Below are 17,183 nucleotides of genomic sequence, written 5' to 3' on the forward strand. Positions count from 1 at the left end.
GCCTCATTTGCCTTTTGCAGAATAAAACGAATCTCGTTTTTATGAAGTAATATTGTCTGGGTAATATGTTGTCAACGATTCTATAGCCCACCCACACGTTGTGATTGTTTGCCATGTTGTGTTGCATTGCGTGTTGAGTAATTGCGGTAAGTAGGCTACCCCACCATGCCCTTCTTTCAAAAACACAAAAGTGGCTGCAGGAAGCGGCACAAACGCAAAGAGCAGGATTAAAGGGTGGCAAAGCTGGCAAAATTATCTTCATTTGGATTTGTAGCAAGGTGTTCAAGAGGACGCTACGTCTGACCCCCAGCCCAACAGCAATGAGTGAAACTCAGCCACCAGGGTAGGCTAACGTTTACTGTCTGGTATAGCCTATTGAAAGCATTTAGACATGGCTATTAAACATCATTAAATGCACGTATAGGCATAAGGCAGCAGCCAGGTTAGATATTGAAAACAATGTGCAGGATGTTGTTGGAAAAGCTAGATAGGCTAAACGTTAAGCTAGCATGTACAAAAATAAAATCAAACATTCACCAATCAATTCACAATGTGTATTGTAATAAGCAGTGTTGGGAAAGTTCACTTTCTTCATGAACTAGTTCAGTTCATAGTTCATAATTCAAAATGTTCAAATGTTCAAGTTCAAAGCTCCAAATAATGAACTAGGTTAGTTCAGTTCTTTTTTTCAATATGAGGCTGCCGTCTGCAATACCGCTCTCTGCCTCTACGCAATTCGGCGTTACACACTTGCCATGCATACCCAGCTAACACATGACGTTGCGGCAACGTTGCCAGTAGGTGCTCAGTTGGTAACCCGCGACGTTACCTTCTGGCAACGTCGTGGCAACGTTGTGGCAACGTTATAAAGGTAATGTTGCCAGTTGGTCCCATGGACAACGTTGCTACGACGTCGTACCTTGGTCGGCTGGTTACGTTATTTTTAGACCTGTGGGCAACGTTGCCGCGACGTCGTCCCTTGGTCGGCTGGTAACGTCATTTTTAGGTCCGTGGGCAACGTTGCCGCGACTTCGTACCTTGGTCGGCTGGTTACGTTATTTTTAGGTCCGTGGGCAACGTTGCCGCGACGTCGTACCTAGGTCGGCTGGTAACGTCATTTTGAGGTCCGTGGGCAACGTTGTCGCGACGTCGTACCTTGGTCGGCTGGTAACGTCATTTTTAGGTCCGTGGGCAACGTTGCCGCGTCGTTGTACCTTGGTCGGCTGGTTACGTTATTTTTTGGTCCCATGGACAACGTTGCGGCAACGTCCTACCTTGGTCGGCTGGTAACGTCATTTCTAGGTCCGTGGGCAACGTTGCCGCGACATTGTACCTTGGTCGGTTGGATACATTCATTTTGGTACCATGGGAATTGCTCTTTGGTCGCAGGACAACGGATCTCGAGTGCAGTGGTTTATCATGGAGAGATCACACTGGATTGCTCTCAGACACTTTTGTAATTTAGCCATAGTCTACATGAATTTCAATCACACAATATTAAATGTAGCACCCAGCACGTATAAATGTAGACAATGTATGTAATTCATGTGCAGCTCAGCCCCAGCATGGTCATCAATTTTTTTTCATATGCAGGAACATAGCTTTAATAAATAAGACTGAATTTTGAATATAATTCTTATATTCTTAGCCATAGGCCTATATTAAAATATAAGTATTTCATTCTATACATGTAAAAAAGCAATCAATGTGTGATGTGTAACATGATTAAGCAAACATTCTTTGTCCAGCACACCAAAGCTGTATGACACACAATGCAAATCTGAGCTGCAATAATTTTGTAATACAAAATTGTTAAATGTGACCAAAAGGCAAGCGATTCTCAAGTTGTATTTCCAAAGACATGAGTCATCACAGAATATTAAAATTCTTCCTTAGCAAACCTAGGTTTGCTCAGTCTTCCCCAGAGCAACAACTTTGCGCATGCCCATTTCAACGTATCTCTGAAACTGGGATTTCAGAGAAGAGTTTGCAACTGAACGCATGGATTTCAACTGGAAATTAGCTACTTCAAAGGTGAGTTTCTTTACAGAAATAGATTTAAATATATAAACATATTTTCTGAAATCGGATGGAGGATGCTATTACGTATAGGTTTGAAATTTAGGCTATTAAGCCTGGTTATCTGTTTCAGATTAACATTGTTTACGTTAGGATTTCGCTAGCTACTAGCTAGTAGTACAGCTAGTATAATGTACTGTAGAGTTATGCTAAACCCTCCAGAAAGTTAAATACTGAAAATACATTCAAAGTTTAGCGTCTCACAAATCACCCACAAAAGAATCAGTAAAATAAACGTTCAGAACTAGAAAAAACCTTGTCCGAAAATAGTTTATTTAGCCCTGGAAGACTGGAGCTAGCGCGTGGCTGATCACGTTTTGATCAGTCGGCACAGCAATGGCGTCTATAAAAGTATCATGTCACTAATTCTTCCAATTTGTACATGCCATCTGTTTTTGGATAAGTTTATTCGTTTTGACCTTAAGATGCGTGAGTTTTTCCGACGCTTCCACGAGTGAGTTTTTTCCAAAACGGCAGCTAGGTAGCTGTTATTAGCTTCCGTATAGCAACCTAGCATAATACTCGTAGCAATGCTCCAACCTGCTAGTGTTACTTGTTAGCCTACTAATTGTAAATTTTGAAGCCATACTATAGGCTATAGTATAGCATTTGTCACATTGTTGGAAAATAGTAGGTTGTAATGTTCAGAATCACACATGTGCGACGCTACGCTGTGTGGGGCCCTGCTTTCGAACGATCACACATGTGCGATGCTGATCCTTTTATATTTATATCAAAATGCTAATACTATGTACTTAAACTACATTCCACTTTCATTTCTGTACAGAGTATCCTACCACCGTCACACGGCCTAGCACTGTGTCCCTGGGAAATTATGGTAAAGTAATGAATGACCGTTTTTAACAGTGACAATAATTGTATGAACCATGGCAACCTTAAAGGCTATGTTTTGAAGCAAAAGCATGACTTAAAACTTTTGCATCACCAGACTCCTAGGTGTCAACTCTGGTCTGGTAGAGGAGAACCCATATGGGGTCCAGGAAAACAGCTGGCAGCCAGGCAAGTGCAAATATAAGACACTCAAAGCTTCTCAATAGCATTGCCAACTCATTGTAAGGCATACTTAAGTTGTTCTGATTGTGGCAGGGGGATACATATTTGTCAAAACAACAAATGTTGTCTTACAAATGCTTTGTATACAGCCATTCAAGGTAACATGTGTTATTTACATCAATGTTACAGCTAATCTAGAAGAACCACAGTGTATGCCAATCATGTTAACTCTTGTAAACTTGTTTTACTTGTCTTTACTGACACACATTACAGGTTATGTTCCAGAAGATGGAGACATTGGAGGAGAACCAGCGAGAGGCTCTCCTATTCAGGCGACGACAGGGCAAACATGCTGAAGAGGTGCCAGTGATGGACCTACAGGTGGCCCAAACACAGGCTGTACCCCAAGACCTTGAGGAGCGCCTTAAGGTGCTGGAGTTCCGAAAGAGTGGTAGGTGTTTTGAGATGTTGTGAACTATGGCTTACACGTAGTGTTCAACGTTCAAATTGGTGCTAACAATAAGTTCATGACTTCTAATTGCAGATTCTGTGATGAAGTGGAAGACAGGACTAGGAGAGAAGGCTGTGGAGCTCCTCACAGCGTAGACACTCAAACACGCCCCGGCAGCCCATTCAAAACAAGCCAGGTGAATGAATGATGATGGCAGCTTCCCAATCCAACCTTTCACATGACTATGTGACCAAAAACTAGAATCCCATAATATTTTTTTGATGATGTATATTATTCTAGATGTGATTTTTTTTAATGACTTGTATAGCCCCTTTCGTACGTGCAATTATGTTGATAGGACTCTAACTTATTTTGTGCTTCATTGTCAGGGCCAACAGACAGGACCTGTAGCGGGGACTGGCAGAAGATGTTCATTCACTGTTTCATTCACTGTATTCACTGGCACTTTGTTTGAAATAAAATGACTGAATGTTACATGGAAATGCTGCCTTGTTTATGATTAGCTTGAGTTAGGCAACACACCACACAAACATAGTCCTCCTGAAGTTGGCTATGTAGCCTATTATACAAGAACAAGTAGCATTTGGGGCAAAAGAGGTCTGCATATGAACCGCCCCAATATACGCAAAAGAACTGAGAAATATAGGTTACTAATTAACGTCGCAGTTACGGACTGGCAACGTCGGAAAATTACGTTGGTAGGAGGTTGCGGTTACGGACTGGCAACGTCGGAAAATAACGTTGCTAGGAGGTCGCGGTTACAGACTGGCAACGTCACAAAACAACGTTGCAAGGAGGTCGCGGTTACCGACTGGCAACGTCGGAAAATAACGTTGCGACGACGTCGCGGTTACGGACTGGCAACGTCGGAAAGTTACGTTGCTAGGAGGTTGCTGTTACGGACTGGCAACGTTGGAAAATAACGTTGCCACAACGTTGCGGTTACGGACTGGCAACGTCACAAGATGACGTTGCGGCAACCTACTGGCGCCCCACAGATGCACGGTCCCGCAACGTCGCCAAAGACGTTGCGGCAACGTATGTTTGGTCAACGAGTGACGTTGCGGCAACGTAAGGGCAACGTAACTGTGTTAGCTGGGTAGACATTAGAAGAAAGAAAGAGAGCACACGCAGCAATTGACAGGTTGGGTAACCCTGGACACAAGACTGTTAACGGTGTGTTTTTAGCCTGGAAGTCTCTAGAAATCTGGCACCTTATTAAACAAAATTAAAAAGAGTGAACGTGCCATTCACAGACACCAGAATGAGTGCGTCCACTGCACAGTATCGTTCATCGGGCAGTAGCCTAATACAGGCAGTAACTTAACACAGTGTGTCTTTTTACAATGTATTTGTTACCATTCGTAATGTTGATCAGCAGAGAAATAGTTCGCCAAAGACGTTGAACTTTATAGACTTTGAGCATTGAGCAAAAGACCGTAACTCGCCGAAGTGTAGAACTGAGAAAAACGACTTCAAAGTTTTTGCACTTTCAAAGTAGTTGTCCTGCCACATGTATTTTAGGTAGGACACTGGAAATCTAGCAGTTTGATGTTTTAGTGATTACACATTATCTAAATTAGAATTTTTTTAAATTGTTGATCTTAAACTGCACTTTTGACCCCTATTTTGAAGTTACAGTAGTATACTATAGTCTATCGTAAGTGGTCATGCCAAGGCAAAATACAGTAACTTCCGTTTCTTCGCTCACTTAGTTGCTTATCACGATACAAACTCTGTATTTTATAAGCCAATGTAACATACACGTGGATACCTGTCACAAGACTCACAAGACAAGAGTGTTTTTGATTTAACTGCCAGGGTAAGATACTTAAGTGCGTGTCCACTGCAGCGACGCGATGCCAGCGACAACATGTTTTCCATTCATTTTCTATGGAGCCAGGCGAATCGCTTGCGTGGTGCATTGTGGGTAGCGACGCGACGCGATTCAAGCGATTAGAGTTGAGATTTTCTCAACTTTATGCTAATGAGGAGCGATTTTCGCTAGCGATGGCCAATCGGAGTGTTTTCTTGTTTCTCGTAACGTAGCAACCATGGTAAACATTTCTAGCTTTCTAGGTTTCAAGCTGGAGGAGAAACTAATCGTTTGTGTGGCTGCTTACCCAGTCCTGTTCCATACATATCTGTATTCGTACAGAGATGTTAATACAAAAAAACGATGCATGGCGCAAGGTTTGCCGAAGTTGTGGGTGCTTGTACTTTCAAATTCAGTTTAGTCACATTACGTAACTTCGTTCTGTGCTAACTAGCTAGCTAGCCGGGCTGGAACTCCCTATCGTATCGGCAGATTAGCAGAGACTGAGGAATATAGTCAAACGTTTTTTTACACATGTCAACCTGTATGTCTATTAAACAGTTTTGTATTTTGTATACAAGTTGTATTTTGATCGATGTTGCAACTATGTAAACCCAAGTCTGCACACTTGGCCATGACAACTACAACAGTGACTTTAGAGAACTACATTCTACATGAATCTGTTTGAAACGCCCCCGAGCGTGGTGAACTGTGGGAAGGCAAGCGATGGCAAGCGATTCGCGTCGCTGCAGTGGACACGCACCATAATACTTACAAACGACTCATGTTTGGGATGTTTGGTGTTGAATGCCAGCGAGTAGGCTGGGCTAATGCTAGATGTGTTTATTGTTGCTAGGTTACGTATTAGTTCAATTGAAACCGTAACTCCATTTGAACGTTTTTGAGTGCCGCAAAACAAAGGCAAAGAACCGTAACTGATGTTACGGCATTCTGCATTGGATTTCTAAAGCCAAAGCAGGCTTTTGGAAGTTACGGTGAAGACAACCTTATTTTCTCTGAAAAACAGACGAGTTCATTTAAGATATTTGGTCACATGATAAAGCAGACCTTAACTGTTCCGAAAATGAAAAAAAATCTGTTTAGACTAAATTCAAGTTACGGTCTTTTCCCTTTGGCCTTTGCACGGCAGTATAGCTGTGGCATTGAAGACAGTACTGTAGCTAGTACTACACTGCCAGTGTGGCTAATCTAATATTTTTAAAACACTGCTGTCCATTTAGATGTATAATTGACCCTGGTAGCTACGAAATTAAGAAAATACTCACCAGGCGCAGATCGACAGTTGACTGAGTGTCAACACTGTTGCTGCCGCAATTGTCAATGGAGGCTGACAGGCTCTCACGTAGCAAACAAATTAACGTTTTTACAGCTACATCTATATTAAAATCTCACCACCTGGCTGTTTTCACAATAGTCATATCGCCATAACATTTCCCTCTTTCAGTTTTTTTCGTGTAAAATTGAACTATAAAATTAGCTACAAAAAATACTACTATGACGCTTCCTAGTAGCATGGCTGCCGCCTAAAAGCCGAGGCGGTCTCACGGGCAACCTGCACTCGCTCAAATTTCAAAGACTGTCACGACCTAAATAAAAAATGCGAGATTGCAGTTACACTCAAAATCGCTTTCTCTATAAAGCCAAATGGTTGTGATTTTTTGGGGGTGGTATTTTTCACTCCTAATCCAAGCTCCAATTTGCGAGCTAGAAAGTCTCTATTATGTTGTATCCATGCGTCGTTGCTGACGTGTGTTGACGTGGTGACGTAGCTAGCACAGGTTACCCTTTGTCGACAAAAGGCACTTTGTCCCCACAAAAACGTTGTAACCTCCTAAACTGTGCAACGGAACGTAAATCCAAATACAAGCAACTCAATCGCTAGCAAGACGAACCTTTTGACATCGACGTTGTCTATGTAGTCCAAATATTGACTGAGCCTTAGGGGGGCAAAAATAAATAAAAATAAAAATAATAAATATATATGTGAGATAACAATGGTTTGTGCTAGCCGAAGGAAAGCACACCCCAAAAAGACGGCAAAGATGTCCATCTGGCTGTTGCGTGGCAACGATTTATGTAGGAACTATACTTTGTAGTAGCGGAAGAATGACGGTTTATTATTAAACTATTTTGTTTTTAATTGTTTTTATTGATGAAACCATATCAAATATTTGTAGTAACAGTTTTAGAAAAGCAATAAGCCCCGCGAGTCCGTGGTTTACGCTTATTTTAGAACAGGTACGGGGGTTTTTGGCACTCCGCTTCGCGTCGTGCCTAACAACTCCCCTTACCTGTTCTAAAATCAGCGTAAACCACGGCCTCTTGGGGCTTATTGCTTAAATCAGTTATCAGTGTCCAGGGAAGGAGACAGACTAGGATATATGATAACAACACTGTATGTGTCATTAAGGGTTTAAAGAATATTATATTTGTATATCATATTTAGAGTGCTTTGGTCCTCTATAGACTGAGGAGCTAGTGGTAACAGCTTTTGATTGTGGGTCAAAGAGATGGCTAGCCTATGACAACCTATGATGACATAAACCTTCATTCAATACACCATCTAGTGTAAACCTGTTCCATGTGCTCCTCTGTACATTGGTGAATGTTTCATTTGCACTGTGCAAGAGTATCCTGAGCATGAGAAAGACCCTGATCAGAGACAGGACAGAGAGAGGAGGGTTCTGGCAGGGCAGGTGATCAGAGACAGGGCAGAGAGAGGAGGGTTCTGGCAGGGCAGGTGATCAGAGACAGGACAGAGAGAGGAGGGTTCTGGCAGGGCAGGTGATCAGAGACAGGACAGAGAGAGGAGGGTTCTGGCAGGGCAGGTGATCAGAGACAGGACAGAGAGAGGAGGGTTCTGGGAGGGCAGGTGATCAGAGACAGGGCAGAGAGAGGAGGGTTCTGGCAGGGCAGGTGATCAGAGACAGGGCAGAGAGAGGAGGGTTCTGGCAGGGCAGGTGATCAGAGACAGGGCAGAGAGAGGAGTACAGAACACAGTACAGTGCTGATCATGTTACAGGGTGACAAGTCATGTTTCTGGAATGATTAGGGGTGATTGGACATCAGACTTGCAGAGTTTTTTTTAATAATGTGTTCAGATTCACGTCGTATTTACCCATCATTCTTCAGGAGACTCCCAACTCCACCCAACACCCATCATTCCTACTGGGAGCGTAAGTGAAACTGCATTTCCTCATCCATGACATGGTTTCTACAGAGTCCTGTAGCAGCACAAGACTGGAATGTAGAAATGGGTCAAACCAGATAGATTAGAATTAAACTAGACTCTACAGTGGGGATAGAGAGGGGGAGGGTGCTGAGTGACAGGAACATGACATCTTGAAGAATTATTGTTAAATACAAAATGTCATCATGATTAATGTGGCAATGAAAATATATATTTCTATATTTCATTTTGAGTACCTCCAGACAGTAGATGTAACTAGCTAGCACTGTCAGCATAGGGTTCAGTTTAGCCTAGAAACAGGTTTTGTTTCAGAGGGCCTAACAGGTAAGGTTTAGTTTATAGTACTGGCAGCGTAGAAGAGCCTGTCAGCTGGCTGACTAGCTAGCCTAGGTCTAAATAATGGGTAAAAAAAACATTGCTAAGTTTGTATGAGTGAGGTCAGTCAGCTCCACGTAGTTTGCCTTTACCATTCAAATGCTTAATTATTCTCTGTTAGCTTTCACCTTTTTCAAGTTGATGTATAATGCTGAGCTTAGGGGATAGTGGAAAGTTAACATTCGAAGATAGAAGTTCACCGTCATGAATCGGTCCAGAATCCAGGATCTGTTGCAGCCAGACATTTTCTACGGAAGATCTGGTCGATATATCGAGTGGACTTCTTCTTAGAAAGGTGGCCTTGTATGTGTTGTTCGAGTGAAATAAAACGTTTTGCAAACGGCATGGTAGTCATCCATTCGTCAAAAAGTTATTAAGACTGTAATGCAGGATTCCAACTCATAATAGAGTTTATTTAAAAGTTGTCTCTCTGAAAAAACAGTAAGTATTTGTCGAGTGAATAATTAGTTAATGATTAGTGAATGTAAATCATGTTGTGACTTTACTTGAGGAGGCACATTACTATTAACAAATGATTAATTACCGTCTCAATCCATGGATACCGCCATTGTAGAAATTAACACATGAATTACCCTGTTAACTCAGGGTTTTGGTTCACACAGTTAACTAACAGTCATAGTTCGCACGATTAACTAAAGTAGTTAACTCTCCTATCAGTTAATGTGTTAATGTCAATAGGAATTGATACATGATTCCAGATTTAATTAATAATAAATCATATGTGACTACCTATTACCAAATGATGTGTTCATGATCAGTGCATCATTAAGTACTTTCTGAGTTATGTATTAACTGATGATGATTCATGCATTAGTTAATGCATTAATGAATGATAATTCATGCACCCTTATTGTAAAGTGTTACCAGTATATCTTACCTAGAAATATACCCATAGCAAAGTTACTATTTCAAATCCCAAAGTAACCAGGTACCCAGTACTTTGTTATGGGATCCATAACTGCTGGTGCTGCCTGGGCTAAACTACAGGTGTTTCCTCATTCATTACATAGTTTACACAGAACACAGAGGTTGGCAACACAGAAGATGTCATTTAGTTACTACGTTTGCTGCCAGAGAGCTGAGAGGGTAGGAACAAACAAGAGAGAGAGAGAGAGAGAGAGAAAGAGAGAGAGAGAGAGACAGAGACAGAGAGCTGTGCAATGACCTGTCTGTATGGTTCAGTCAGGATCATCACTGTTCTGGCTGAAAGGGACAGAGAGAGAGAATGACCTGTCTATTTGGTTCAGGATCATGTCTTAGGAGGCCTAGGATGCTTGACTGATCACTCTGGACTATAGTGGACATAAAGTTCTCCTTCTTTAGGTACATTCTTGGTCCCTATCAGTTTCCTAGTGGTGTAACTCTACGATACAATTTCCCAGACATGTATTAAGCCTAGTCCTAAACTAAAATTCTGTGTTACCGCAAAAATTCCTCTGTGAAAAAAAGTATTTATATTGAGCCAGGTTTGAGAACATAAAAAAACTATTGGAGAAGAAGTTTTAGATATTAAAATGCATTCATCAGGGCCTTTCCTTCAAGCTGGAAGCTACTAGGGGTGGGGGTTTGCTTTAGGCAAAAGCTGCAGCAACATTTTGCCCTTATTTTGCCTTTCTTTCACGGTACTTGCGATAGTGTCTACATGCCTGTGTGTTAGTGGGTTTTAATATGTACAGTTAAGCAATGTTTTCTTTTCCCTCCCTAGGAAGACTGCTCTTGAGTCTGAACCATGCCCCTCACCCTTCCCAGCCTGCACCTGTAGGTCAACCCCCTTCCCTTGGAGTAGGCGTGGCTCCAGGGTTGTAGTTGAAGCAATGAGCTTTGAGAGGCGCAGCAAAGGTGTGGTTCTAGTGGAGTTTCCGTATCAGTACATAGACAGCAATGGCAGCATCAACTCCATCAAACCTAGTGAACATTACCTCCTCCTGGAGAAGACCAGCGCTAGATTGTGGCGTGTCTGCAAGGATGAGAGGACCGAGCCCTTCTACGTCCACCCCAGGTGTGTCAGGGAACTTCCCAGCAGGTTCCCACTGTACCATGCTCACCCCCCCAGACCAGAGACCACCAGAGTCCCTGAGACAAGACGACAACACAAGACACCACAGGTGGGTTTCAGTGTGGTGAACAGGGTCGTACTGAATGTAGAACAACATGGGGGGACGGTGAAATACCAGAAACACTCATTCACAGAGATTTAGAAGCATCATTAGTTTATAAATGTGGTGTGTTACAGCAGTGGACATTGAACTGTTTTAAAGGATGACACACTGTCCTGAAACCTGCTGTACAGATCCTCCCTGAAACAACACAGGCAGCATGTGTACAAGGACAGTGGTTAACACCTGACACAGTGTCATCATGTGACTCTGACTGAGGTTTAATCCATGTCACTTAATATGCACTGGTATTTGATTTTCAAATGCATTGTTAGGTAATCCTAAAATATTGACAATAGTGTTTGAGTGTTTGGATGTCATGACTCTAGACTGCATCATCCAGTGTAGATAGCCTCTGATGACAAAGATACATACTTTTCTGAACTTTTGACACCAAACCACAGTCTGACAGCAGTATTCCAACTTGATCCTGTGACAAGTTGCCCGTCTCCCTATTATCAATTATTATTAATTTATGAATCGTTACTGTGTTTCAGAGAGCTGTCGCTAAAACTAGTCTCTCTGGGGAACATGACATGGACACCAAAGCTAAGAGGTAAGATGAGAATCCAGACCTGTTCATGACTGTTCTCCATCTCAGAGCTCAGCAGTGATATTATGACATCATCATTAGTCAGAATAAATGAGAGACTGAAGGTCTGTCTCTGTTGTGTTGAAGCCCAATCCAGCAGAGACCAGCCTCACCTGTACCCAGCTGTGTGTCCATGAAGAGTGACAAGTCTATGGATCTACCTATCATGTTCAGTGATGGAGGAGGACCTTCTAATGAGGAAGGGTATGTACTGACCTCTGCTGGTGTTCAATGTTAAGCTGTTATATAGGTTGTGTGCTGGTACTGTGTGTGTACTGACCTCTGCTGGTTAACCTAAAACAGAGTTAGAGCTGCTGACTGTAGATACTAAAGTATCCCTCATCACATCCCTACTAAAACACAGGGTTAGAGCTGCTGACTGTAGATACTAAAGTATCCCTCATCACATCCCTACTAAAACACAGGGTTAGATCTGCTGACTGTAGATACTAAAGTACCCCTCATCACATCTCTACTAAAACACAGGGTTAGAGCTGCTGACTGTAGATACTAAAGTATCCCTCATCACATCCCTACTAAAACACAGGGTTAGAGCTGCTGACTGTAGATACTAAAGTATCCCTCATCACATCCCTACTAAAACACAGGGTTAGAGCTGCTGACTGCCAGCCTGGCTGACATACAGACCATGTGGTAAAGGTTCACAGTGAGAGATACAGAGTAACAACAGGTCTGGAAACCTGCCTGTCTGACTCTCATTCCTGTTGACCAGCAACATTCAAGCCTGGTTCTGACCCTACTGATGAATGACTACAGCAACACATGTTGGACAGTATGATATATCTGGTGTCTACTTTAGTGATTTATGTTTGTAAGACACTTTGTTGTGTTTGTTGACAGGATGAGACAGCAGAGACCAGCCTCACCTGTACCCAGCTGTGTGTCCATGAAGAGTGACAGGTCTATGGATCAACCTATCATGTTCAGTGATGGAGGAGGACCTTCTAATGAGGAAGGGTATGTACTGACCTCTGCTGGTGTTCAGTGTTATGTGATGAAGGTGACATGATGTGAAGAACCGTCTGTGTATAGTGTATACAGGTAGGTAGGCCACACACAGTCATTGACAACACACAATAAATAAGTATAACGTCATCATTAGATTCAGGATCATCATGTGACATTTCTGCTAAACAAAGTCAGAACTCAAAGCCTGGCTGATGTTCAGACCATGAGGTAGAGCTACACAGTGAGAGGGAGCTGTTATTTAATATTATTTCATCAACATGTGGAGTTGGTCTTCTCTTTATGGATCTATGGTTTAACCACTAGACCACCATCAGACACATCAACACCTTTGACCTCCTTGTTGTGTTTGATCAGTGAGAGACAGGACCACAACCTACCAGTCCACTGTGCTGCTTTAATGTTGAACTTTACCTGACATTAACATATACACAACCACAACACAACCACAACAAACTACCCTGAAACTAATGCAGTTATGCAAGCCATACCATACTACCATTAGGTCATTCCATGTCGGTCCAGACATGTTATTCAAAGCTGCTCTCTCTAATTCAGTAGAGACTACCTTATACTTTTATTGTAATGTAATTTTGTTTTAATAGCTTTACATACAAATAAGAGAGCAGCTCTAGAGAAGGTTTGACAACAATAACCTCCCTACACACACACACACACACACACACACACACACACACACACACAGGCAGCATGAGAGTCAGTGCCCTGCAGGTACCAGGCCTGGTATGAGCACAGACCGGGCGGGGCTCAGCCCACTTAGACTGGTTGAGACCAGAAGGTCTTCAACTCCTGGGTGGAGGAGTCTGTGTGTATGCATGACTGGATACAGCTCATTTTACCACTCATGCTTATGTATGATACACTCTTTAGTAGATGATCAGCCCTTGTACATGTGGTTCATGTGGTTAAGTTATGTCATCTCTTGTCCTCAGAGATCAACAGGAGAAGTCTGAGTCACACCAGAGTCACCATGAGGACTTGTCCTCCATATTCACAGTGAGTTTTGTGTTCATCTAAAGTACAAACAAGACAGAATCATTGTAATCATATTGTTCTACTGTGTATAGAGTTCCTGGTTCATCTGATATCTTCCCTCTCTGTTTCAGGTGCTTGAGGAGACTGTTATCAAGTTTGTGAAGGAAGAGCTGAAGAGGATGAAGAGGATTCTGAGTTCAGATTTCCCAGAAGGCTTAGAGAGTCAGAGGGAGGACCAGGAAGTGGTGGACCCTGAATATCAGAAGCAGGAGAGCAGTGCCAGAGAGGGAGCTCTGAAGATCACACTGCACGTCCTGAGGAACATGAACCAGAAGGAGCTGGCTGACACTCTGGAGAAAAGTAACAGACTCCATATTTAGTCTTAGTTCACCGATTAATAATACATGATGAAGGTAATAGATAAAGAAAGTTATAAGATTCAGAGTAGCCCAATGATGTGTAGATCTTCCTATGACCTTGTACAATGTATGTGTTCTAAGCTGTTTCATTATTGTGCACTTGATAAATTATCATAGATTTGAAAAGAAAAATGTTTTGAATTGAATGTAGAGGACACTTTGTCAGTTCATACTCTGCAAATAATCAAAACTACGTTTAACAAAAACACACACTTAACATGTGTTGTTTTTTGTTTAGATGAGCATGCTGAGATTTGTCGACAGAAACTCAAATCTGAACTAAAGAAGAAGTTTGAAACTGTGTTTGAGGGCATAGCTAAACAAGGAAACCCAACTCTTCTCAATAAGATCTACACAGATCTCTACATCACAGAGGGTGAGCGTGGAGAGATCAATAAAGAACATGAGGTGAGACAGATTGAGACAGCATCCAGGAAATCAGCAAGACCAGAAACAGCCATCACATGCAACAACATCTTTAAACCCTCAGCTGGACAAGACACACCCATCAGAATTGTTCTGACAAAAGGAGTTGCTGGCATCGGAAAAACTGTCTCAGTGCAGAAGTTCATCACGGACTGGGCTGAGGGACTAGCCAATCAGGAAATCCAGTTCATCTTTCCTCTGCCATTTCGAGAGCTGAATTTGTTGGCCGGAGAGGAGATCAGTCTGATGGAACTTGTCCATCACTTCTTCTCAGAAACCAGAGAATCAGGAATCTCCATCTACGACAAGTACAAAGTTCTGTTTGTCTTTGACGGTCTGGATGAGTGTCGACTGCCCTTAGCCTTCAAAAAGAACAAGAGCTGGCGTGATGTCACAGAGTCCACCTCAGTGGATGTGCTGCTGACCAACCTGATCAGAGGAAACCTGCTTCCCTCTGCTCTCATCTGGATCACCACTCGACCTGCAGCAGCCAATCAGATCCCTTCTGAGTATGTTGACCTGGTGACAGAGGTACGAGGGTTCAATGACCCACAGAAGGATGAGTACATCATGAAGAGATGCAGCGATGAGATCCTGGCCAGGAGAATCATCTCACACATCAAGACATCAAGGATCCTCTACATCATGTGCCACATACCAGTCTTCTCTTGGATTACTGTTACAGTCCTTGAACACATGCTGAGAACAGAGAAGAAAGAGAAGATGCCCAAGACCCTGACTGAGATGTACACAACCTTCCTGGTGTTACAGACCAAACAGAAGAAGGTGAAGTATGCTGGGAAAACTGAGACCGATCCACACTGGGATGAAGAGAGCATTCAGAGTATTCTGTCACTGGGAAAACTGGCCTTCCACCAGCTGGAGAAAGGCAACCTGATTTTCTATGAGAAAGACCTGACAGAGTGTGGCATTGATGTCTGTGATGCCTCAGTGCACTCAGGAGTGTTCACACAGATCTTCAGACAGGATGGTAAAGTCTTCCAGGAGAAGGTGTTCTGCTTTGTCCATCTGAGCTTTCAGGAGTTTCTGGCTGCTGTGTTTGTGTTTCTCTCATTCATCAACAACAATGAGAATCTGATGTCTGAGACTCCATCAGCTTCCAGTTCCAACAAACTGTTGACTCTTTTCAGAGAGAAACCAGAAGTCCGATTCTACAAGAGTGCTGTGGACAAGGCCTTGCAGAGTAAGAATGGACAGCTGGACCTTTTCCTCCGCTTCCTCCTGGGCCTCTCAATGGAGTCCAATCAGACTGACTTACGAGGCCTACTGACTCAGACAAGAAGCAACACACAGAGCCATGAGAAAACAGTCAAGTACATCAAGGAGAAGATCAGAGAGGATCCCTCTGCAGAGAGATGCATGAATCTGTTCCACTGTCTGAATGAACTGAATGACCATTCTCTGGTGGAGGAGATCCAACACTACCTGAGCTCAGGAAGTCTCTCCAGTGAGAAGAAGCTCTCATCTACACAGTGGTCAGCTCTGGTCTTTGTGTTGCTGACTTCAGAAGAGAAGATGGACGTGTTTGACCTGAAGAAATACTCCAGATCAGAGGAAGGTCTTCTGAGACTGCTGCCAGTGGTCAAAGACTCCAAAACTGCTCTGTATGTATAAGGCTTTATTTTTTTTTAAAGATAATATTACAACAGGACACATATTGTGATAGTGTTTGATTATCATATGTTCCTGTAATACAAAACATGACTCTGATGATGTCTGATGATGTCTCATGTTCTCCTTATGTCATGTAGGCTGAATGACTGTAACCTCTCAGAACGGTGCTGTGAAGCGCTGGCCTCAGCTCTCCCCTCCTCAGATCTGACAGAGCTGGACTTGAGTAACAACAACCTGGGGGATTCAGGCATGAAGCTGCTCTCTGCTGGACTGGGGAATCCACTCTGCAAGCTGGAGACACTGAGGTCTGTATTCCTGTTCAACATGACACAAGTATAGTTACAATCTCACACCACGCACTGAATCACACACTGGTCGTAAGTTTGTGGTCTATTAATGGTACAAGGGGTCCGGCCAATGAATAGTCAGGGCAGTCAAGGGTTGTAATCCACAAGGCAGAGTCAGTCAGGTACAGGGCAGCAGGCAGGTTCAGAGTCAGGCCAGGCAGGAGGTCAGGACCAGGGGACAGTGTTGTAGTCAAGACCACCTAAACCCAGACCAAGGTGTATCGAGACCGAGACAAGACCAAGACTTTGAGGGGTTGAGACCGGGTCAAGACTAAGACCAAGACTGGGCGATACCGAGTCAAGTCCAAGACCAAGGCAGGGTGATACAGAGTCAAGACCAGAACACTCAACACACAAGCAGTAGGGTTTGACTAGGTACAAAGTTAGATTTGATCTGTAACTGTAATTAGCACTCTTAAAGTAGTGCGGTGTGCTTGGCCAGGCAATGCAGCTTTTAAAATATTATTTTAATATTTGTTATTTTCTTAGAGGCGCAAGTTAAGTTAGCTTTGGGTGGCTTGGCTAGTTATCACAAACAAAATCTGCCAAGCAACTGAAACTAACGCTCTGAAACATACAGCGTGTTACATAGCTAATACTTGCCAAATCTCTTTGTGTAATGGGGGAAGAGAAGAGT

The 17,183-nt window shown here is 42.9% G+C and overlaps 1 protein-coding gene and 1 long non-coding RNA gene across 6 annotated transcripts; both read left to right on the forward strand.

Moving 5' to 3' along the window:
* Positions 1-2,465: 2,465 nt before the first annotated feature.
* Positions 2,466-4,047, forward strand: LOC146274027 (uncharacterized). Of its 5 annotated transcripts, none has more exons than XR_014766521.1 (6): positions 2,466-2,533; positions 2,867-2,917; positions 3,037-3,099; positions 3,367-3,544; positions 3,638-3,740; positions 3,934-4,047. It is a non-coding gene; the product is annotated as an uncharacterized LOC146274027 (long non-coding RNA). The 5 variants fall into 5 exon arrangements; XR_014766524.1 differs by having other exon boundaries at positions 3,943-4,047; XR_014766523.1 differs by having other exon boundaries at positions 2,488-2,533; positions 3,029-3,099.
* A 6,755-nt stretch (positions 4,048-10,802) lies between these two features.
* LOC146274028 (protein NLRC3-like) lies at positions 10,803-16,538 on the forward strand. The gene is made up of 8 exons (XM_084705241.1): positions 10,803-11,093; positions 11,642-11,700; positions 11,824-11,940; positions 12,598-12,714; positions 13,677-13,740; positions 13,851-14,079; positions 14,377-16,189; positions 16,337-16,538. The coding sequence occupies exons 1-8, from the start codon at positions 10,803-10,805 to the stop codon at positions 16,536-16,538; spliced, it is 2,892 nt and encodes a 963-aa protein (XP_084561367.1).
* Positions 16,539-17,183: the final 645 nt, after the last annotated feature.

This window comes from Hypomesus nipponensis, chromosome 9, assembly GCF_054491055.1.
Source record: "Hypomesus nipponensis isolate SF chromosome 9, ASM5449105v1, whole genome shotgun sequence".
NCBI lineage: Eukaryota > Metazoa > Chordata > Actinopteri > Osmeriformes > Osmeridae > Hypomesus > Hypomesus nipponensis.

Excerpts from the sequence above, each read along its gene's own strand:
- LOC146274028 (XM_084705241.1), top strand. The coding sequence starts at position 10,803 with ATGAGCTTTGAGAGGCGCAGCAAAGGTGTGGTTCTAGTGGAGTTTCCG. Across the intron at positions 11,094-11,641 it reads GACAACACAAGACACCACAG|AGAGCTGTCGCTAAAACTAG; the intron begins GTGGGTTTCAGT and ends ACTGTGTTTCAG. Across the intron at positions 13,741-13,850 it reads ACTTGTCCTCCATATTCACA|GTGCTTGAGGAGACTGTTAT; the intron begins GTGAGTTTTGTG and ends TCTCTGTTTCAG.